Genomic DNA, 24322 nt, shown 5'->3' on the forward strand with positions numbered 1-24322 from the left:
GCGTTTTATGCTTATGTGTATAAATAAATCTCAATGCAGGTATTTTTAGTCCAGTTTTTAGGCAAGTTTCATTGCATTTTGAGAGCGTGTTGGATAAAGATGGGGATCGTGATCCTGCTTCAGAATCTGATACTTTAAACGTATTTCTGGACAAAAATCTCCTGTCCAGCTTTGAAGGCTTTTAGAAATACCGATTATAGCATCCTTCCATCTCAGAGGTTGGGGGACTCATTTTTTTTTTTTTGAAGTACAAATAAAGATGCTAAACTTTTATTTACTGGAATTCCATCTAGAAACAGCAGAGGATTTAATACTTAATGTTTTTCAATATATTGTGTTTTGTATCTTCTATTCCTTCAAAACAGAAGGTGACTAACTCAGGACAAACTTTAGGCACTGCCTTATTAATGTGTTATGTTGTTGTGTCAGATAGCGTGCAGACCCTCCCATCTACGCAGCTCTAAAGTATGGTGGAAGTATGTTAATGCTGTACGTAGTTTAACAATTTATTGTCATTTAGGTTGCAAATTTATTGTCTTAAGAATATTTTCTTGTCTGTGCAGATCTTTTATTTACTTTTGAAACATTCTTAGTAGTTTTCTAATTTAATATGCAACTGCAATGAAATATTGGAATGAAATAGTTTCCTGCAAAATGAGATAAAGGACAAGGATGTCAACTTTTGGGGTATGTGAAAAGCGCTGCATTTGGCTAAACTACACTAAGGAAGGCAGTTCTTAGTTAAATTTCTTGTGTTTGGAAGATTCCACGTGTTTAGGGTAGGAAGATGTAGTTTAATACAGTTCACAGCATTCCTGTTCTGTTTTGTTTGGTTTTTTTTTTTCTTGTTTTTCACGTTAACTTCTGTCTTTTCCTACCTAAAGCAAAACTTTTTTTTTTTTTTTTTTTTTTTTATAGCACTGGTGAGGAGAGGAAACCAGGAACTAAAGGCACTGGAATCAGCAGACATATCTAGAGAAAGTGGAGAAGGTAGAGAATGGAGCTGCAGACTCTACAGGAGGCTCTGAAAGTGGAAATTCAGGTTCACCAGGTATTTTGTATTCTTTCTTGCTTTATATTTTTAAGCAATAGCAACATCAGTGTCTGTGATAGCACTACAACTAATGGCATTAATAGGTAATGCCATTACAACTAGAGGTTGTTATAGTGATATAGTAATATATATGATATATACTAATATATTAATTACATAACTATTATGTAATAATATAGTAAGATAGTTTCTGTTTTTTGACCCCACCACCCATTGTTTTTGGCAAATGTAGAAAAAATCTACATATCAGGCTGTGGATGGGGATTTTTTTTTTATGTACTTTAGCAGTGATTTAAAAAAAAAAACATTCAGAAAACTGTGTTCAATAACTTCTGTCTGGAAGGATTTTCTGATATTCTAAATCCAGTTTCAATATTAAGTTGGGAATGGAAAATTATGGCGAAGGAACTTCTCAAGCAAATGTAAGAAGGCATGAGCATATTAAATAATTCAAAAATTACTGAAGCAGAACCTATAAACGCAGGGTAGCTGCCATCTAGTAACATTAGATTTAATGTTTTCTAAAGACAGTTCTCCCAGTATTTCTCAGGTATGTCTTTCAGACCCGTGAAACTCACAGTGTTACACAACGGATAAAATAAACTTATGGTTGTATGAATTTTGGAAAATATTTTCAAGTTACCTAGAACACTTGTTTGGACAAGTCATCAGATGACTTGTTCAGTAATTGTTGCAATGATGAGCATAGTGCAAGAAAACTTGAGTGGGTGGATGAGTTAGTTAAATGATGTTATGTCGGCTTTAATGAAGATAAAACTTTCAGCTGAGGAGAAAAGTGTTCAAAAAAAAAACAATAGGTTAACTTCCAGAACTAAAGGCAAGTGTTTTGCTCTCCTCAAACTCCAAGGCCTTTGCCTTCAGAACTTCAAACAGCCTTTTATGGAGGTAATAGAATTCAGAAATGACACATGGCATTGATTCAGGCATTAAAATAGTTAAGGCCAATAACTAACTTTTTCCAAATGTTGTCTGCTGTATGGTGAGCAGACTGGTAATCACACTTGTGTTTGTATAACAGCATTTACCTCTCGTGTGTTATCTTTATTTCTCTTTATTCCTAAACTAACAAAAAAACCCCACAGAATTTTAATAAGCTTTCACATCTGTTTGTAGTAATGATGAAGAAAAGGAATGAAGGTCAGAAAAAATTGAAGACTACTTTTTTTTTTTAATGACATAAAGGATATTTTGGTCTCACTTGCTTTTGCTTTGCCCAGCCATCATGAAAAGTGAGGTCTGCACTTAAATCAAATTTAATTAAGTTTTCTTTCAGTGGGTGAGACTGCAAGCCGTTATATCAGAAGACTGTTTACTTCTTAAAGACTGTGTAGATTCCAGTTACTAAGGTTAAACAAGTCTAAGCATTTACAGTGGGAAATAAAGCTTACAGCAACATGTTGGGTGCCTCGTAAAGTCATCTTGAACTAGAGCTGCTCTGCTGCTCAAATGGCCATCAACAGAAATGTAAACTCTTTTGGCACAAACAAAAAAAAATGTCAAAATGAAAAGTTTTAATGTATTGTATACATTTCAATTCTTCAATTTAAAAATACAATATATCCTTTCTTTTGGCAGTACTGCAGATGTTCTGTAGAGTTGTCTCGCTTGTCGTCTTTTACTTACTTAATTTTTTTTCCAAGGACGCTTTAAAAGCTTGCCAAGAGAAACGCAGTCACATTTTGTCCTCCTCTTGTACATGGCGGACAGGTGTCTGTGATGGAGCTCAGCTCTTCACTGTGTGAACAAAGCCTCCCAGCTTTTTCTCCCTGATGCAGCATGTCACTTGTCATGACTGCTTACATAGCTGTAGAAAGTGATGCTCGGTATGACTGCATTTTTGTTTGTAGAATTGCTCCTTATTTCCTGCCTATTCCAGTTCACCGTCAGAACTCTGAAGCTTTGATGCTCCCTATTTGTCAGAGAGCATCTTAAAATACCGAATTAGGTGTTTAGTTCTTTAGGAGAAGGTACTTTTAGTTTCATTTTGATCTTTAAGGGAAGTCTGTCCAGGTCACTTGCTATGTCAGAGTACAACTTTAATATTAAGACACCTTCATGACCAGCTGTGTTACTTGTCCTGAGAAGAGACCCATTAACTCTAAGTAGTTCATTCTGCTACTTTGTTGACTTAATTAAGATTATTTTGAAACAGTCTGTTCTTCATAGTTTTGATCACAGGAGGTGTTAGAGGAGCTGTATTTCGCTATTCTCACAGAAGGGATGGGCTTTGTGGATGGGTCTTCGAGCTGATGGGTAGAAAGAAACTAAGCTATCCTTTCCCTTTTCATTTCTTAGCAAAAAGATTTGTGTGTTTTTAAAATACCTTCATTTTAACATACATTTTTCTTGTGACTGGGATAATGCAGTACTACGTGTTCCTCAAATATGTTAAAACAGTTTACGGCCACTAAGTGATTGAGACTGTACAGTAACTTTGTATGTGTAAAAACTAACAGATTTGTTTGTCAAGCTGTAATGTGGAACGCACTGAGGAAAACTGAGTTAAGCATGTAAGCACAAGGCTAGTGTAGCACCTCAACTTCCCATAACATTGAATGATGAAAAAATGGTACTGAGTGTAGATAAATGCCGAAGTGGTGCACCTTGGAAGAGCCATCCGTCTTACATCGCTGAATTAGCTATTAGCACTGAGCAGGCGTTTCCTGCAATACAGAGTACCTGAATGTTGTATGCAGTTCTAATCCCGTTGTTTGCAAGTGATGGAGAAGAACGAGAGAAGTACAGGGAGCGGTGCTAAGAAGGAGCAAAGCAGTGGCATGGTTAGGGCATAGGGAGGCTCTCAATCTGAAATATGAAAGGTGTGAATAGATGTAGTATGAAAATGAGTAGACAAACAGCAAGAATGGCTTTCCATAATTTCAGTTACCTTCATGCGTGCATTAACAGGAAGCATGTTCAAAAGAAGGAGGTCCTTTTACATAAGAATATTCTCATTTAACTTTGGAACATATTGTTACAGAATTTGGAGTGTTTTCTTTAATTCAAAAAGTAATGAGAGCAGATTAATGGAAAAAAAGTTTGTTACTAGCTGTTGAGCCTAAGATACCATCTTTCACTGAAGTCATCCAAGCTGTAAATTTCTGAAAGATGGGAGATAACACTATGATTATGCAGTTCTCCAACTGACGGCCTTGTTTGCTGTTGGCTAGGAAAAGATATTAGGGCAGAAAGACCAGTGGTCTAACCCAGATTTGTGTGTTACGCTTTTTGTGATTAGTATCACATCCAGGATGTGAAATGGAATACACTTCAAAAAAAATTCATTGGCCAAATCTGAGTTGTCTGAGTAATATTAATGCAGGTGGCAATAAACATTTTTCTTGTTTGCTTTCTCTTCCTCGCTTCTTTTCCTGGTGCTGGAGCACTACGTATTTTCACGTTCTAGGAACAATGTAATGTGATAAAACGTAGCTGTAACTAAGGAGGAGATTTGGGTTGGGAGTAGTGGTGAGGGTGGTTTGTTGCCTGTTCATTCGGGGCTCTAGATGTCTTCAGTGACAGCCTGATAACTTCCCTGCTTATCAACAGACAACATCCTTCTGCAGCTGCTTGAAGGAAGCAAAGGAGAAAGAATAGTGAATGGTAACCATCTATCCACTTTCCCTTGAATGCAGAGGGCATCTTTTCTACAGTGATATCAATCTCTCTGACTGAGGGAGAAAAGTGGCAAAGATACTTCTGAACATGGATCTTCCATGTGGTACCAGCCAAGCCAACACACAGGGAGTCCTATGGTGTTTGAAGTGTTCTATGTCTGAGTACACAAACAGCTTTTTTGTTTGCAGTGATTCTCTGTGATTTGTGTTTCTTGTGAATGCAAGCAAAGGCGGCTGCAGTTCTAGAGAAGTCATGGCTGTAAGATCAGTTTCTTCAGCTGGCTTAAATTGTCCTACAAAGGTATCACTTATTCAAGAACAGTTTTGGAGGAGAAGTGGTGACTTAATGTGATAATTTTACTGTGTTAACAAGAATAGGTTTAGAAATCATTTGTTTTGGATTCCTTATGGATTAGGTCTAGCAATTGCAAACTATGAAATGTGTATTTTGGTGTATTTCTTATAAAGATTCTCCAAAAATGTTGGTTTTGCACTGCTCAACAGGATCCTTCATAAGTCTTTATTTTATCATTGCGTCTCTTTCTTTCTAGAAACTGGTTGCCCAAATGAAGCAAGATCCACAGGTAACTATCTATTTTGTATTGTTTTATGTATCTCTAAGAAGAGAGAGAATAACTGCACCAAGTTTGAGAATTTCAGATATTTCATCATGTTCTTCCATGTTAGCACAATTTTTAGAAGAAAACAATTAAGAACAAATCTTTAAAGAAATGACTGCATTGTTCTTTTAAGATACGCGCCAACAAAGAAAAATCCACCAAGTCTTTTTGGAGCCTTTTGCTTCTTTCTTAGTATTTTAAATCATGGGACCATTGCAGGCAATAATGCAACTCAAGTATTACGTCTCTGGTTCTTCTGGAAATGTCTCTTCGCCAAATCTGCAATTTCTAGATGTAGTGTTTTTCTTGTCTGAATTATTATACAAGCCAAAAGAGGATCCTCCTTCCAAGAAACTTTGTCTGAATGAAGAACATTGCTTAAGACTTCATTCAGTTTGCCTGTCTTAATTATCCGGCTTCGGCACTGTAATATTTGAAGCGTGGCCACTTGGTCTTGCGGCGTTTCAGAGCTACCAAAGCCTGGGTAACTAGGATCCTTGTGTAGACGGCAAAAACTTCTTCTTTCCCAGTGGCTATGTAAAGAGACTTGGTTTATCCTGCAATTGAGCACTCATGTTTGCTAAATGGGGAGTTACTTCAGGCTTGCTAGTAAGAGCATCCATCCCCATAGTAAAATTGTATTGGAAAATCTACTTGCTAAAAGTTTGCTGCTCCTCCTTTCTATAGACAAGTCTGCTGGTGATTACAGCGTAGTTGGCTTTCTGCTCAAGTCTAGTGAGAGATGTCAGGGCAGCAAACAGCCGTGCAAAGTTCATGGAATCATTAAGAGTAAATTTGGTCACTGTTTCAGAATTCTTAATAATATTCTGGGATAAAAATGTATAAAGTAGAATCTAGGGAAAAGGGAGAATGATTAGTCAATATCTTGTTTCACTGAGGCTGTGTTTATATTAGATAAAGCTATCTACAAATAACTGAGTTGGGATTTTAATGCATTTCAGATCTGTAGATGGATATAAGAACAGAGAAGTTTTCTTGAACGTGAAGTTTCTGTAACAATATTAGTCTTAGGTTTTAGTGTTGTGTTGTACAGCAAACCTGCATAATCCAGTGTAAAGAGTATACAACATAAATTAGGGAAAAGAAAATAAAATTGCAGGGAGGTTTGCTTCCTTGTCATACTTCTTCAGAGCTTCACAGTCTTTAAACTGAGTGCATTATTGCTTGGGTTCTTTTAAAATATTTTTAGTAGAAAAGAAACAGTCCTGGTAAAAATTGTTTTCTTACTGCATCTTTATAGTGGTGTTTATTGCTTTCAAATCTTAAAGAGCTATTGTAAGCAAAGTGCTGATATGAATGATGTGCTAAGGCAGATGTAATTCTCTTAAATATAGTCTAAGGCACACAAACATTTGGAAATGAATACTTAGGTATGTTGGCCTTCATTTGGCATGTGTGGCAGTTAAGATTTAATAGATACGGTTACTGGTGCTCAACGTAATCAAATGTATGTCTTTGCTTAAATAGCACAGATGAGCACATGCTTTAGGTGAAGTACCATTGCATGCAATATGATACTGTCATATTATATATTGACAAACATTTCTTGTTTAATTTGTAAACTTGATGGAATGTGAAAATGTGCTTTACATTGTGGTGAGCACTAATGGATGTTTTAATGAAATCTGAGTTCCGGACTCTCTTTGAGTGCTACAAAAGTCCTCTGATGGTTTTTTTGCACTCAGTAACTTAAGCAAGGCTTTGTTGAGCCTCTTGATTTTAATTGGCTGTACATCCAGAGGTGCTGCATTTGTAGTATAATGTGAAAAAAAAAGCCTTCCTGCTACTACTCTATGTTAACAAATGGAATATCTTTCTCACAGATATTTTTTCTTTCTAATCAGAATGCTGATTTGAAGAAACAGCTTCATGAACTTCAAGCCAAAATCACAGCTCTGAGTGAGAAACAGGTAGGGAGATGTACTTTTAACACCTTTTTCTAAAGATGCATCTTCTCTCAGCTTCTGAGATAACTGCTAAAGTTATTGAAGTACAAAAAGTAAGTGTGGGCAAACAGGTGCTTTGGATTGTGTTTGATTCCTCTCAGTGAAAGACAAGATGAATATTACAAGTCCATCGAGAAAGCAATTAGTTTAATCGATGGAAGCTATGAATTTTTTAGCATTGAAACTAATGTTTTTTTATTAAGGGAGATGGAAAAATGAAATAATTTTGTCATTTATTATATAGTTATTTTAAAACTTTAACAAAACCAAAACATCCTGCTTCAGGCAAATCTTTAGATTCTGTTTTCATTGGACTAGACTATGCACTTATAAATGAGTATTCTGCAGTATTTCCTTGTGTCGAGACCAAGTAAATGTGTGTCAGTTATAGATACCTAATAGACAAATTGGAGCTGTGTTGCTTGCTTTTATCATGATAAATTGCACCACAATTGTCTTATATTTGACATTTATTAGTTCTCTACAGGTTTTATGTATTAGTAATAATTACAACTGTATGCTTTATAACAACACTTTAGAACTGGAAGATGCATCTTGTGGGTAACTAGAAGAAAAGTGAATAACACTGAGACATCTGGAAATTTGTTCTCATTTGTGTTATAACAACAGAAAAGCAGTCAGATACAGAAATCCCCCCACAATTAAACTGACTTAGCAGTCCCTGACTCTTATTGCTATTGTGTGAGTAACTGAACTGAATTAGGTTGGCTGCTGGGGTCAACAGCTTACACCTTTTGAAGATGGGAGGCATTTTAAAATATGTGCATAGGAAAAAAAACCAAACGTAGTTATGTGTCAGTGTCCCACCTAGATACCTATGTACATCTGTTGTTATCTGTTCTGCTTGAAGAATTGCTGTTTTTTAGTCTGCAATAGGAAATGCCTTTCCTAAGGAAAGAAGTAGATAATGATAAACATTTCTCTAGAAACTTTGTTTACTAAAAAATTATAGCATGTTTTGGTACTGGAACAATAAGTCTAGTAAAGAACATGTAAGGATAATAAAGAAAATGATTTTTTAATGAGAATTCTAATTCAACAAAAACTGAGGTTTTTGCTGTTGTGATGGCATGCCTCTCTTGAAGATGATTTATTCTCTAAAACCAGCATGAGCCTCTGCATACAGCTGTGTCTCGCAGCAAGCAGCTTCAGAATTCTCTAGGAAGCTCTGGGGGCCCATGGTAATTTCAAAATTAGCTTGCCTCGATGCCACGAAGCAACTTAAATTGACTACCAGTTCACATGATCAGCAGTGAGATAGTGGAAGATAAGATGCATGTCCTATTGGAACTTTTAAACTTACATTATAAAATACGTATTACTATATTCAATGCTTTAAATTATTTACCTTCAAGACCACAGCTATATATAGCTTCATACAGAGCTGAAAGTTACAGTTCAGAGTGCTGAAGCACATTTGTTCATGGAGAATAACATGGGCTATGTTTCCAAAAGATTCTGAAAAACAGGTTTCTGATTTTACTTCCATCACTCAGAGAGTGCAGTAAATACGAAGTCACACTTTGGTCTCGGTCTTTGCATTTTTGTGGCTTTGGCTATCCATAGAACAGTGACCTTCTCTGACTGTTGAGGTTTAGGTACTTTTTGTTATATCTACCACTAGTCTGCAGATCTGCCAGTGTCCCAGATAACTGAGTTATTAAAGTAGTGTGGATGCTGAAATGCAGTCATAGTGGTAAATAAGTTCTAGGAAAAGGTTGGGGGAAAAAACACCCAAAACACTAAAAACAAACAAAATCAACCAACTAAACACAACTACTTCCTAATGGAGAGAAATGCTCACTTCCTAGTAATTGTAGGAATCTGTTGTATGGATAGCTGTGGCTTGGCAATGCGAGTTAAAGTAGCACTATAGAGACTGCAACAAAGCCTTTATTTCTGTTCTCACTTTCAGTTCTTATTTTGGGAGAAACAATTACTATCAGTTGTTACATGGGGAGAATGTGATTCAATAATTTAATTTTCTCAGGATGGGGAAATGTTTTGTGTAATAAATAATTTCTTTATATCGTCCAGTGCATTTCTTGAGGAAGATGGTAAAGTACAATGTGTGTTATCCGTAATGTTGTTCAGAGCCAAGTACTCTTGACATATAATATCCAATGAATAAACTCTGAGGGCCTAACAGTTGCGCTATGGACAGTTACAGGAGGCATAATTGTCACTGTTTGATCAGTTTCTAATGAAATGTGAAATATTAAAGCTCCAACCAGTGTGATGTCCCTCCTCTGAGGCTATGGAGTGGAGCTGAGGCCGTGAAGTTATACACATGGAATGCTGAAATATTTCTGGCTTGTGAAACGTTATGCCAACTTAACCCTTTCGCTTTGCACTTTCATGTAATGAAATTGTATGAATGAAAGACTTGTAGTGCAAGAAGCAAGTCAGTGGTAGTGGAGCTAAAAGCTTTCAGTCACTTTAGGTTCCCCCTCAATTTCTGAAGCACTGTGAGAGTAGTGCTGACATTAGTGCAGTCACTGTGGTGATTCATAGGGCCTTATGTTTCTGACTGAGAATTAATGATGAGAGTTCTGTTTAGAAGTTTGTGACATCGAAAAGTTCTGGCAAAGTGGGGAAAGAAACCAAGTAGGCTATGTTGTGTGTAGGCTTAAGCCTGAATAAATCTGTTACTTGATACAGGTTGAAACTGTTCCAGCACAAGGTATGGCAAGTACACGTATGGTTATTGGAAGTTTGGAGATGGTGGGAAGAAGTGCTTTGATTTATTTCATCTAGAAGATGATGGAGCAATGTCTACTGATAGTGTTATCTTATGGAAGAAAAACTTCAAAAAGAAAAAAAGCTTTCTTGAATGTGATTTGCATTTAGAGGGCAGTAAAAATGAATGATACAGACAATTATTTTCTCCTCCTAGTCTCTTCATGTTATTAACATGGCATTCTAAGCTGGGTTTTCCTAATCTTGAGGCAGAAAGGTGAATTCAGTTTAATAGTCTTGCCCTTCAGCTATTAACATCAGTGTTACAGTTGAGACTGCATTGCTTTTAAAACTGATTTCCTTCTTGCTGCTCTAACCTACCCTGCCATCTCTTTTAATAAAGCAAAGTCAGGAGTAACTTCTTGCAAAAGTTGTAATTCCCAAATCTAAACTTGGGTTTTAAATTTGAATTAGTTCTACTGCTGTGTAGTTCTGTTCTTATTATGCTTTTAAAAACAATGTTATTTTCACATGTAAGAAAGTAGTAGAATCTTCAGTGCTCTTCCCTTTGTATTCTTGATTAGTGCCTTTCCTTGGCATTGTTTTGTAGGCGTTTACCTTGTAGGAAATTGCCTGTGCACCACTCAGCTTTTGTTTGTGTTGAACATATCCTTTAAAGTAAAAACATAAAGAATGTGCTCTTGAATTTTTCCAGGAGGAAATTTAGTAACATGTACTTCTTTTCCTTCCTTTTGGGAATTTGACCTGGAATTACTGTTGACAGCATCAGTGAAAAATTGTTGTGGATCAGGACTGATGTAAGGTTACATCCCAATTCACCTGTTAAGTAGCACTTTTTTTCCTGCTGCTTTTCTTATTTTGTTAATTAAGAAATAAGATGCTTTTTCACATGTGGCATCACTTGGTGCATATCATTACAGTGCTTTTTTTTCCAGTGACATGAAAAAGGTCAGATTTATTTGAATGAGGAAATGTAAAGGGAGAAGCGGGCAGGAAACAAATGCTTTTTAACAGCATCGTGTACAAATTGCTCCATATTTGACATCTGCTTATCATACTTTCTAAGAAAAGTTGTAGCAATGTTGTCTGAAGTGTGAAGGAAAGCTTACAGGAGTAGAATCTTTTGACCTTATGCCTGTCACCATCACCTTTTTTACTATATGCTAAAGAAGTTGCGCTCTCTTTTTGAAAATAAATTGGAAGTGTCTTCTTATAGTTAGTTGCAGTGCAGTTAATTTAATCTTCAAGAAAACAATCTTGTAAAAAACAGACTTGTATTCTAATGCATTTCCTCTGACGTGGAAAGAATAAAGTATCATAGAATCACAGACACCTTTGTAAGTATATGCAGTTCTTTGAAATTGAAGTGATGTGGAAAAGTATTTTAAAATAGTTTTTAGCGTAGGGATACTTGTTTGTATTTTTTGGAGCAGGGTGCTGGGTGAAGTTTAACATACTTTACTGAGTTGAAACTAGAATCTCACCAGGTAAAATGCACATTGGAAAACAAGATTCTCTCTCATTATAGATGTTATGCATGAATCTACTGACTTCTGCTTGTGTTTAAAGCTTAGAGCAAATTGAAGTAGTTTAGATTATTTTAAATCCCGTGTGTTCTGGGTAAGACTCCTTTTAACCTTGCTGCTAAATAGCAAGTGAAAGGAAAGGAGGTTTTGGAGGGATTTTAGGAATGGTACTGTAATCTAGCCCTTGGTTTTATATGGTTGTATAAATGTAAACATGAGGTTTAAACTGGATGGGGAAAGTTATTCTTTAAAAACAGTCAGGAACGGGATTAATATTGCTCTATTTATTCCACATTCCATAACAAAGAACTAAATAGATTGGTAATGTGCACAAATGCTTCCTGTGAGCTCGCTCTCCTTGCGTGCTTGTTATCCATAGTAAAGGTGAATTTTCATGGAGCCTTTTTGAACACGTTATCAGCAAATCTTACCCAAAACATGTTCAGTCATATTCTGTAAGTGTGAAATGCTGTGCTTTGGTGAATGGAAAGTAAGTGTAAGACGGCGAGGAAGCAGGAGGGAAGCAGTACAGTTAGCAGCGAGGGAAGAACGCTTAAAAATGTATTTGCGTTGTTCGTAAGAAGGTGGGTGAGATATGCCTTTATGTAGTAGGTATGCCCAGTGAAGGCTTTGAGAACATTAGTATGTAAACTATGGAAATAAATAAACAATGAAGTTGCTCACTTCTGTCGGTTTTGCCTGAAGTTCCTAATCTCCCCAAGCTCCATCAAGGGCGCATTAAAATGCCAATTATTCAGTCAGTAATGGAGGCACTGTGCAAATACGCTATCTGAATGTGTAGTAACTAATAACTTGAGGCAGGTAATGCTTAATTTTGGTTCCAGTTGTTTATCTGACCTATACATATTACTGAACACCTAACTTTTTTTTTTTTTTTTAACTAAATGGCATGAATGATAGATATTCTAATTTCCATGTAACCATAGCATCCATTTATGTCAACTGTTCGTAAAGCAGTTTTAGAGTATATGAAAACAATTTTGTGCCTTCCCAGAGTTGAGTATTTGTAGATTTCCTTCTTGGATAGTTTGGAGTAGTCACTCGGTATTTCTTGTCTTCCTTATGTCCAGTTGACAGCCTCTGTGAGTCATAGGAACCTTCTGAACCCTCTAATCAGGGTGAGCAGCACCTGTTTAGAAAGTGAACGTCTGAGAGATCTGTATGAGCTCGCTATTTTAATCTTTGACATTTAATTTGTATCCAAATATTGTGGAAATGTGAATATAATGATTTCTCATCAAATTACCATCTTCATATTCTCGAGAGGTACTGTCTGAAAGAAACTGTGGATGTTGTACGTATGACTTCAGATAGGCAAAGTGCATGCATCTCTCCCTGATGCATCTTTTGCCCCAAACTCTTTTGCAAAATTGATGTTGTAGTTGTTTTCATACAATGACTGAAATATTGCTAAGCTTTGTTGGGCCTCTTGTAATGCTAGCTCTTATTAAACCCACACTAGCATCTGAATGTAGATTTCCCATTCTCCTGAAATAATTCCATCTAGATTTCTTGCTTGATAATTTCTGAAACTCATTTTTGCATATCTAATATATATAAGCACTGCAGTAACTTAATTTAGGATACTCAAATGACCGCTTTAGTATATCATCAAACAAAGGGGGGGAAAATAAATAAATAAATAAAAAAAATACCCAAAACCTACACTCCCTCCCTCTGCCACCCATCCTTCAGCAATAATTTTCTGGCTCAACTTTTAGTTCTTGAATTCATACATTATTTAAGTCAGATTTGGATGCAGCTGCAGAACTTCTTGAATTGAGGCTAGTTGAATGCATCTTTTTCATCTTTGCTTGCCTTGGCTTGTATCTCCAAGATAGCCTTCTCTGTTTGGAAAGCAACATTGTGGGTAGAAAATAAGCAGTTAAACTACAGCATTTTGTTGAAAATCCCCTACTGATGGTGAGAGCTGGTTTTTAGTTGCTCCTGTATATTTTGCCTTGCTGAGCAACCTCAGACATGGGTAGTTATTTTAATGCCCATTTATACTTGAAAGAAGGATGGGAGAAAGATTGTGATGACTGGGATTTAGGATGTTTTATATAACACCTTTTAAGATGTCTTCCTTGGGAGCTCAGGAAAAAGGATTAAATCTAAAGGTTTTTTTTGTAAGCTGGATCAGTTAAAGTAACCCAATCTATTAAGCTAAATGCACAACTTAGAAAAGGAAATCGGAAGATAATATTGTTGTAGTAGACTTTCCAACTAAAGTAAAATCTCACTGTGCTAGGGTGCAACTCTTTTGTGGAAACCCTTGGCTCAAAATAATTATTTTTTTTTAATGGGAATGTTTGATAGCAGTGAGAGACGTGTCTTGGATCTGGTGTGCAAGCCTGTCCAGAGAGATGGCCAACCCTGCAGGGGCAACAAGTGGTGCAAATGCAGGTAGTAGAGTGCGTCTGGACGAACAGCAGTCACATTTTGTATTACACTGCAAATGTCTTTCCTGAACATGACCGATGTTTAGAGTGGGGGAAAGATGCAAGACAGGGACAGTGTACTATGTCGGTCAGCTACCAAACTGGAAACTTAACTGCATTCTCTTAGTTCTCATACTAATGCCTTCAGCCATTGAAGAGTACAATAAATCACTTGAGTGTGTTGATCTGTGAAAATAATTGGATTTACTTTTGAATAGACAGCATAACTTGCCAGACCAGCTGTTAGGACCTGTGGATTTGACTTACCATGTCCTGTTCTACATGCCTTAGCAGAGCAACCCCATGGCTGAAGAAATGGTATTTTGACATAGTCTAAGTGTACTAGTATGAGAAGGGGAATCAAATCTGGGGAGCTGCTTCTCAGACACCAAATATATTTTCAGCTTTAATTGCAGCTGTTTGGTCCCCATCTGGATTGAATTTTGGAATGGATAAGAGAGACAGTGTGTCAAACATGTAGAATTGATGCAAAAAAATTGTTTGCTATTTGTTCTCTGCTGCCCAAGTGTATGCTAACTGCTGAGCTGTGGCCTGAACAACTGATTGAGCACCTGGGGAAAGGACCCGGTCAGCCCTGGGAGCACAGGTGAAGGCAATTCAGGTGTGTGACCAAAAGGGGAGGAGCCTGGCTGCACCTCTCTTAGATCTCATTTAAGGGCTGAGTACCACTGAGGAAGGATCTTTCCTTGGAGATCCCTCTTTAGTGAAGCTTTCCTCTGTGAACCTGGAATCTTCTCATATGGGTGAGCAATCTTCTCTTCCCTTATAGCACTTTTCTATCTTGCTGATTCTCTTATCATTGCACTTTTGTTGTAATGCCTTTCCCATTGTATTGATCTGTCCAATTGCTACAAGTTAGTTGATTTGAAAAGAAGCCACTTCCTGAAACTTGCTTTTTATTGTTGCACAGTAAGCTATAGAAAATACTGCAGTTACAGGCTAAAATATTTTTATTAGCAAAAATCAGCTTATTTAATGGTGTTATGCCAAGGACAAAACAAAACTGACAAGGGTAGTTAGCCTTAGGTGGTATTTTCCAGCATACCAGTTATGTATAACAGCCTCATAGCACATTGTGGAAACATCCAGTTAAAGTCTTGCGCTTATTTTTGAAACGATCTGAAATGAATGTGATGTCTTGCATAACTTTCATAGTGTTGGTTTGGAGTCGGTTTACAGGCACACGGGGTGTTTGTTGTGGTGGATGCTGGACCAGTGCTTATTTTCTGTCGGTAGAAATAATGAGGATATTATTTTCTTAAAAGATGAGTCCAGTCAATGTGAATTTTACTGTTTGTTTTCTCCTCCTGCCTACGTCAGTGAAAGCTGGTGTTGGTGTGCGAGGTGCGTCATCCTTCTCAAATGTCCCCTAATTGTAATATAACAGGTAAATTTCAGATGGCAGCAAGTGTAGAACTCTGATGCATGTTTTGGTGGAACTAATTTTGAATTTTAGTTGTGTTGGGAGGTGCTGACAGAGGCTGAATGTGAGCCCAGGGGTATTGTTGCCAGGGGATGAATGGTGAGACAGGGAGAACTTTCCAGGAGCCGGTTCAGACGAGGGAACCTAATTCTTCCTGCTCTGCATTGCCTTTGTGAGGGCCCTGCCCTCACCCCACTGACTGTAGAAAATATGTAGGAAGATTAAGCTTCAGTTAATGCCTGTGAGTTCTTTACCTGTTTTGCTTTTATCGCTTATCTGATCAATTCCATGGAAGAGAGCTCTCATTCTATATGCTTTTAATAGCAAGAAATTCAAAATACCTTAGGATAGGCATTTGAAAGCCATCAGGGAGAAAGCACTTGAGTTATGATGAGCATCTCTTCTTTGTCCTATAAATTCTGTTCTAAGTTTGGTGACGTGAATTAGGAACAGTGAAGTGCTTACGATTTTTCTTCTTAAGTTTGCGTTGGTAAAATGTTGACAGTGTGTCCATGTTAGTGGGCACTGGTATGTAAAACAGTTGGGGCTGGGCTACAAAAAGAAACAAACTAGCTTTTAATTTGCCCTGTAAGTAAAAACCCTAATAATGGCGCTTGCTAAGAGGGAAGGAGAAGTGTGTCACACTTGTTGTAGAGGGCGGAACACACATTATTATTTTTTTTCTTTGAAAAAAGAGTGATGTGAATTTTTCAGAACTAAGTTCTAGAGCTGCCTAATGTCCTGTAGACTGAGTGGCTATCCTTTTATTTTAGATTTTTGGAAATGTGAGTACTTGGCAGTCTTTGGGCCTGTAGAATCTTGTTCCAGATCCAATACAGTCTGTAGATCATTTCATTTTGGTGTGGCAGCTTTTCAGAGCGGTGCTTTGTGCTTGGGAGCTGCAGCCAGCTCAGGGCAGTGGGGATCTGCCTGGCTGTTGTCAGCAGCTTTCTGGCCTTGGAAGTTCCATGCACACCTTGGGGCTTGTGGACAAATGCCTTAGTGATCAGCTCATACAACTCTGCATCTGTAGATTCTCCATCTCATCAAGCCTCATCTTATATCTCAAGAGACAGAAACAGTCCTGTTCTCGGAATAAATCATTTGGGGGAGCCCAAGATGCTAAGTTCCTGACATCTATCTGCTGCGCAATTAAAATTGTGTGGCTTAAAGGCACAGTGTTCTCTGAAACTTGAAAATAGAAGGAGCTTTTCAGTTTCTTTAGGCTTTTCAGATGAAAATAGTTTCCTGGCTAAGATTCGGTTCTGTTCGCCAAACAAAGAAGAAATTTCTCAGCTTACTGTCTTCTGTAAGGTGCAGGAATCCTGCACCTGGAGGCTGGTTTGATGGAGGCTTCTTCCATACAGCAAGACTTCAGGAATGAGCCGTTGGGATTCTTTAGTGCATTGAAACATTGGCTGCAGTTCTGCTTTTAACATAGCAGTAAGAACTTCAGTAGTTTCCATGTAAAGGATTTTGGTGTGCAATACAGTACGCAGTGGAGAAGATTCATTTTGATCAGATATGGAGCTGATATCAGAAGCAAATGAGACTAATTTATGTTTATAGATACAGATAAGAACGATTTGAAAGATTTTGTCTTTAACTGTGACTATGTGTATGTTAATTTCCTTTAAATATTCCCTTAGATTTAATTATTACAAAACAGATTTGGAGTTCATAATGGTCTTCTTTAAGGAAGACTGGTGAGAGACTTGGTAATTTCTCCCAAATTACTTCTAAATGTATTCAAGTAGCTGCGTATCTTTTTTCTGATGTTGTTTCAGTAGTGGAGAATGAAGTTTCTGCAAAGATCTTAATTTTTAAGCCAAAAAAATCTCACACGAGAGATAGAGATACTACAAATTGAACCTTGATCTGTTAAGGGAAGGGTCTTTTTGAGGATGCTTAGTTATGATCTGAAGTTGTCTCTTCAGGATTTGTTATCAATGTGTATCATGTCAGATTATAAAAAAAAAAAAACCCTCAGATTTCATGAACCCATCAAAATCGACACCTGGAATGCAAATGTCTCCGAGTGCTGCGAGAAGTGAAGATGGCAGCCACAGCAGAAAGGCAGGAGGGCCTGCCAGGCGAAAGTATTTTCCTGATGTCACCAAGAATTGCTAGATGTCAGTCACAAAACAGAGCACCTAAAAGGGGGAAATAAATGGCTGCTTCTAAAAATATTTGGCTGTACTAGCTGGGTGTAGTGTACAGATCGATGGTTTACAATGTGTTTTTCCTGGATCACCCAGACAAAACGTGGAGGCTTTTCTTTTTGATAATAAATCCAAACGCATCGCTTTCATCTTTTGCCCTAGGAAGATGCATTGTGGTGATATAAATGTCAATTTCAATATCCCTGGAACTTGGTTTCTCTGGCGAGAACGTGGGCAGTAGGCAGTGTTTACAAGGATGGCCAGCAGAAGCAAGAGAGTGGCACTGCATGGGCTAGTAATGGATTGTACCTGCTTGCTGTTCTGTGGTAACAGCTGGTGCACTGCAGCGTGGTGGTACTGCTCCGTGTAGAATACAAAGGTTTTTATATTTGAATAGTAAGAAAGTTACTGTCCTTTCATTTTTCACAAAGAGTTTAGAACTTGAAACATTGCACCGTTTTTATTGTAGTTTTGAATATAAATGCTGTTTCTGAAATATAATTCCTTCATTAAAAATGTTAAGCTTATACCTGTTCTAAGATAATTGGGCATGATATCAAAGCATTGGTATTAATGTACAATATGAATTTAGTAACCTGCATAGTACTTCTAAAAGGTAAAGGGTAAATTGTTTTTGCCTTTGCTTATCCGTTTGCTTTATTAACAGTGTTGTAAATGCTTTTTACTCCATGATTTCCTAGTAAGTTTTACATCAATTGTACTCAGATGCATGGGATTAAACTTGAACTTCTCAGAATTGTTCTGTGAATTCTACATAATTCAAAAGCTGCTTGAGCGAATATCACCAATTATTCAAAGTCTTGATGGTGATATAAAATCTTCCTTCAGTCATAGGCTTGTTTACATCTTTATAAGGTGGCTCTTCTGCTAGCTTTAAAAGCATACGCAACTTCTCTTTTCAGGAACATGGTTTAATAGTGAGCTTCCCTCCTGGCTTCAGTTAGCATGAGACCCATTTAACTGACACACATAGTCATTCTGAACCTTAGCTTTCAAGAATATCTTAGTGGGTCAAGATGTCTCCAAAATTTCATTACATTCTTTATTTGCTTTTAAAATATTAATGATCTGCTGTTGCAATATGCTGATTAAGACTAGAAAATTGCTGAGACAAAAAGTTTGTTTTGCCACTTCTGGTACTTGGGGTTTCTCTCTGTTCAGTTACGTGTCTCATGGCACATTAAATATTCTGAGACCTCCCAAGCAGAAGTCTATTCTTTGAAAAGACGAGGTTTGACTAATTGATGACATAATCTCTCATCAGTTTCTGCATGACAGGAGAAATGGGTTGTGGACTTGCACTTAACCCCAAGCTGAGGCATGCAAGGGACGGAGGTGTTTTTGTTGATGTTTTATTTCTTACTGCTGTTCCTACAACCCACAGGATAGAGTAATATCTGTGCTTTCTTGGACTTGGTGGGGCAGTCAGACCATCTGTGAAAACAGAGCCTTGTTCTCATCCGTCCCCCACTAATATTTTGGATATTAGTTATACAAATTTCTATAATAATTATTTTTTCTCTCTACCAATGTCTTAGAACAGCAAGTTCCAAGACCAGATAGAAATGCTGGGTGCCATAATAATTTTATGCTCACTTGATGAAAACTCTCTAGTAAGACGGGGGATAATTGCTGCTGTGTCATGCTGAAAGGTGAATGCAATTAACTTCGACCAGGCCAAAGACAGGAGTGCATCTTGAACGGAAAGTAAGCAAGGAGGACCCAGGAGAGGTCCTGTTAGCAGCCAGTCCTGAGGGGATGCTCACAGCAAGATGGTTGTTGCTCACCTCATCTGGATTTGCTCACTGCCCAGCATCCACTTCTTCCATACTTGCCTGTGGAGAGCAGTCTGTCTGTGCTATGCCTGTTACCTGCACTTCACCTCTGCTCAGACTGCTTCTCCCCAAAACCTGCCTTTTAAAAGCTATTTTCTTTGTCTTTTCCTGCTAGTATTTAATAGACTATAAGCAAGTTACTGAAGAAATATCTCCTTAGGAGTATCCTGTGGTTGGGCTCACAGTGACTCTCATGGTATCATTCTCTGGAGTTACAGAGGCCCTGCACAGGGGCTGGGGAAGTAGGGCTGCACTGCTGTATTTTATCTTTCTCTGGAACCTTTGCTGTGCTTCCAAGACGTCAAATTTGCTGTGTTTCATAGCCAAAACTGAGCTAGAGTCTCTTACCTTGTGCTTTCATGGGTTGTGATTATATGGCTGCTTTGATTAAGCATCATGTTACAACTGCTGCTGAATATAGTGACCTGCTTTCTTGCTTGGTCTAACTGCTTATTTCTGCCCTGCTCTTGTGCCAGAGCCTATGTCCCTCTTGCTTCACTGTAAGTGGAATCAACAAATTGCCTGAAAACTAACTCACGTGTGCTGTTTTTTGAGCACAATCCAGTTTGCTCCCTCTGCTTATGTGCAGCTGAATCAATGTTGCTTTTGGCGTTCAGGAAGTGGTGGAAAGGAAGGGCTGAAGTAAAGGAAGGGTGGAACAACTTTTGTTTGACAGCTGTCAGAATTTATTTGTGGCAAAAGAGCTGCACAGCCACAGCTTTGAACCATCTGTGGTTTCAGAGTCTTCTCTTGCAAGGGTGCAGCTGTGGTAAATGTACCTGAATGGTGGCAAGGAAGAAAACCCTGGTCTTTCTTCCTTCTCCCTTGGGAGCAGCTAATCCACACAGCAGCCTTGTGTGTGAAGTAGATACAGTAGTCCTGAGTGACTGGGGTTTAAGTACTGAGGATAGAGATTGTTAGAGTTGCACATGGAAAACTCCTGTTACAGTTTTGAATTTTGTCGCGGCCGATGCTATTTTCAGGAAAACCTAACACAAGCAGAATAAAATTATTCGCGGGTAACAGAAAATCTCGCCCGAATGATGGTCCCCTCTGGGTGTCTTTATTCCTATTGCCAAGTTATTTAAAAAAAAAAAAAAAAAAGAAAAAAGAAAATCTTAAACAAAAAGGATGTAAATTTTCTTTAGCTGCTTTTGTTTGTTTGTAGTGGTCTTGCACAGGCATAGCTGCAGAGAGAATTTGTCCTGCACTTGGTGCTTGGTTGAAAAGTGTAGGGGATTTTGCCTTTTTAAAGGATTTTTTCACAAATTGGAAATAGACAAGTTTCTTTTTAAGTCCTGTAGAGTTAATTCAATAAAAATAAAAATAAAAGTAGTTCTTACATTTAGTTGAAAAGACAGTTTTTGTTTATTTTTAGACTTGAAACGTATACAAGACGAAGCTATTACTGGTGACTTTGTTCTCATGTTTCAAAGTGTTGCTGAAACTTGAACAGAAATTAGCAGTAAGACATTATTTTCAGAATCAGGTACTCTAGAGGGTGCCTTTAGTCTAATGCTGTAAGGTATCTGTATTTTAGATAAGTACATAGGAATTATCGAGTGATAAATGATATATTTGATGCTGCTATGAAAAATACTAAAAAAAAAGAAGTATCAAGTAAAAATAATATGAAAATTTAGATTTAGTTGCTTACAGCTGTGGATTAAAAAAAATAAAAATATAGGAAGCATAAAAATATTTAAAGATTATGCATAAATATTTACTTATATACACATTACCAATTGTGGCAGGCACTTGCATGAGGATTTTTTATTATTAATTTTTACTCTCTCTGCATTTTCCAAGCAGGGCAGCATCTATTTTTTTTTTCTGCTTCTTTGTCCCCCCAGTTTCTCATCACAACTGTTTTGCTTGGTAGCAGGGTGATGGGTTAGCATGTCTGGGAGGAAAGACATCTGTGAAACTAAGATGGTGCTCAGTAATTTTTCACTGGTGTGCTGATGCAGTCAGGTTCTTTCTAGACAAACCAGCAGCCAGGTCAGCCAGAAAGGAATTGTAAATGACAAAGACTAACACAACAGAGCTTAAAAGCAAACAAAACCTCCCCCCATCCCCCACCAAGCTACTAAAGCCAATGGAATGAAAAAAGAAATCCCAAGGAAAATCTCCTCCTGTCTTCATCCAAGATCCTTGGAGTCCGAAGAATGAAGCTCTGAGACACTCATGCCTTCACGAGGAGAAAGCAAGGAACACCCTTTGACCCTAGCTTACATTTGTTATATTACTTCCCTCATGAAGTGCACTGTTAATAGAGCTGATAGTCTGGATCCCTGGAATTGAACCAGCTAGTACAGTATGCTTCTCTGAAGTGAGTTATGCCCCAATGATGAGAAATAAGGTTATGACATAGGAAAGTAGAAAAGATTGAGAAGTTCAGGCTTAGGGTGCCCTCAAGAGCATATATAATGCAAGTTTTATTTTTGTGCGTTCAGGGTTGATACCATAATTGGTGTTCTGATGGAGTATGGTAAATGGAAAACTTAAGGTACAAAGGGACCTCCAGGGGTCATCCAGTCCAACCTCCAGCTCAAAGCACATATGTACTTCATGAATACAGAGTGATCCTGCTCTCCCAAAAGGGATTGATGGTCTGGGCTTGCATTATTTGAATAAAAGAGTAACGGTTGTATTCCCATTTGTATTACTTAGTATCCCTGTCTGAACTCGGTGCATGTGCCATCAGTCTTAATATGTTCATTCATATACTTGACAATTTATTTTCCTGAGCTGGAAAACTCCATCCATTGTTTTCAAAACATCTTCCTAAATGCTGTGCTGTTGTTTTTCTGAAACTTGTGTGTTAGCATTGCTGCAGCTCTGCTGGCATTACCTGCAAGAGGAATGTGCTATATGCAAACTGTTTTTGTTACTGTATTGTCTTAATGTGAAGGGAAGAGACCACGGCCATTCTCCTGTGCATCCAACCACAGTTAACTACAGGATATGTGAGCAGACCCTGTGACAAGGAGATGAATGTTTTCATTTGTCTATCTGCAAGGTCTTATTCCAGTCTAAAAAAGTCTTAAACTGAGTGTGCCAGTGGCAGTGCATGAGATGAGGTCTGTCTTCAGCAAGTCTTGTCCTGAACTGCTGCTAAACATGTATTTTTTTATTAATGTTTTATGAATGAGTGAACAGTACAAAATTTACTGTGTTCTCTCTTAAATGTTAGCTCTGTGAATTCTCTGTATCCATTGTAAAGGAGTGTTCTAGAGCTGGCTCTGCTGCTTGTACAGTTAATTAACCCCCCTGCTGCGGGCCTGGACGTTTGCTCTTGCTGCTCAATGATGTGTGAGAATTGAATGAAGAACACACACTCCTATGCAGGCATGTGCAGAGGGAGAAAAAGCCTTCAAGAAGCACAAAAAAAGAGGATAGAGTAGCACGCGGCTTCATAATCTGTCTTGATGAATGCTGGCTGAAGCTTGCACAAACTGGAGTTTTTGATTGCAACAGATAACTACAGGAAGGCAGAGCTTACCACTGTCCCATAACAATCAGATTGCTCTTGAAGAGAGAAAGTTTATCTTGACAAACTAAGCACAATAGATGATGTGGTACTGAAGGCCATGGTTTAGTGGAGAAATATTGGTGGTAGGTAAATGGTTGGTCTAGATGATCGTGGGGGGCTTTTCCAACCTTAGTGATTCTATTCTATGATTCTAAGCGCTGATAACTTAGAAATCTGATTCCTCAGACTCTGAAGCATTTCAAAATCCCTGCTCAGCTGTGTAACATGATACAAATAACTGCTAAAGGACTTGTGCTCTTAGCACACAGGTGCACCTTGTGTTGTTTTTGGACCACATGCAAGTTTTGGGGAATCAAACTTCACAACAGCAAGCCTGCTTCTAAAATTTAATGGAAGAGAAATAAAAATGTTGCTTTAGTGTGTATTTTTATTGCAGAATTAACCTGGCTCTTCTTTCTCTATAAATACTATGCAAGTGCATACACCACACTTTTTACTGCAGTTGGTGTGGCTACTGCATGGCCAGGATCCTTTTACGCTTATCCTTGTAATCAGCCCACTTCTGAGTACCACTGCTCTCGCTGCACTGTGGTAGTTTTCTAATGACTTTTTGTAGTGTCCTTCATGTATCCAGCAGAGTAGGTGAGTTTTAAACTATGTATACAGCACAAAAGCAGCCTATTCTAGGGCCTGAAATCCTAGCAGCAGCCTGAGTGTAGTTTATTAGATCTGAGAAGAGAGGCTGCTGGGATCTAGTCAACTATGCCCCTGATTGTGCACTGTCCTGAACCTGGCTGCTAGGTCTAGAAGGATGCAGTGGGATAGGGAGGTACCTTGTCACAGTTCCAAGGTGGCATGGAAGTGGAAGTCCTCCTTATGTTCAGCTGCAGGTTTGGTATTGTGTCTGGTTCCTGCCAGAATCCTTCCTTCCTGCTGTGTCAGTAGAGGGGCTTGGGTGGTCATTTTTGTGCTAGACACCTCTATGCATGCCTTTGGTTGAAGCACCGTCCTCCTGTGACTTGGGATGTGTTGCCCCTTGGACTTAGAAGTGTAGTCTGAGTTCTATTACATCTACGTATGTATATCTTATGTGACATTATTTAATTCCTCACTAGATTACTCGCTGTGGATGCAGATTAAAATGTGAATTGTGTTTAACTGGCAGATGCCTGTCTGTATTCTCCACACACGATAAGCAGTAATATTTTTCTGCAACTTACGTGCTTTAGCACATCTGCAAATTCTTGCACATCTCATACAGCTGACTGATTCAAAAGAGCTTTGGCACAAAGAGCTGGAAAGTCTCCACTGGTGCTGTGATGGGGTGTATCGGGGCACCAGCAGCTGTGCAGAGAGGGCACAGGGTGCTCTGAAAT

The 24322-nt window shown here is 38.1% G+C and overlaps 1 protein-coding gene across 5 annotated transcripts in view; it reads left to right on the forward strand.

Moving 5' to 3' along the window:
- Positions 1-997: 997 nt before the first annotated feature.
- Positions 998-24322, forward strand: part of PHF21A (PHD finger protein 21A) — a gene marked incomplete at both ends in the record, with an annotated part of 84747 nt that continues 61422 nt past the window's right edge. For all 5 annotated transcript variants that reach the window (XM_079537900.1, XM_079537898.1, XM_079537901.1 and 2 more), the window contains 3 exons: positions 998-1051; positions 5244-5276; positions 7178-7243. In XM_079537900.1, the coding sequence (XP_079394026.1) occupies positions 998-1051; positions 5244-5276; positions 7178-7243 (153 nt within the window). The remainder of the gene's footprint in view (positions 1052-5243; positions 5277-7177; positions 7244-24322) is intronic.

The sequence above is a fragment of the Tetrao urogallus genome, assembly GCF_951394365.1.
Source record: "Tetrao urogallus genome assembly, chromosome: 6".
NCBI classification, from domain to species: domain Eukaryota; kingdom Metazoa; phylum Chordata; class Aves; order Galliformes; family Phasianidae; genus Tetrao; species Tetrao urogallus.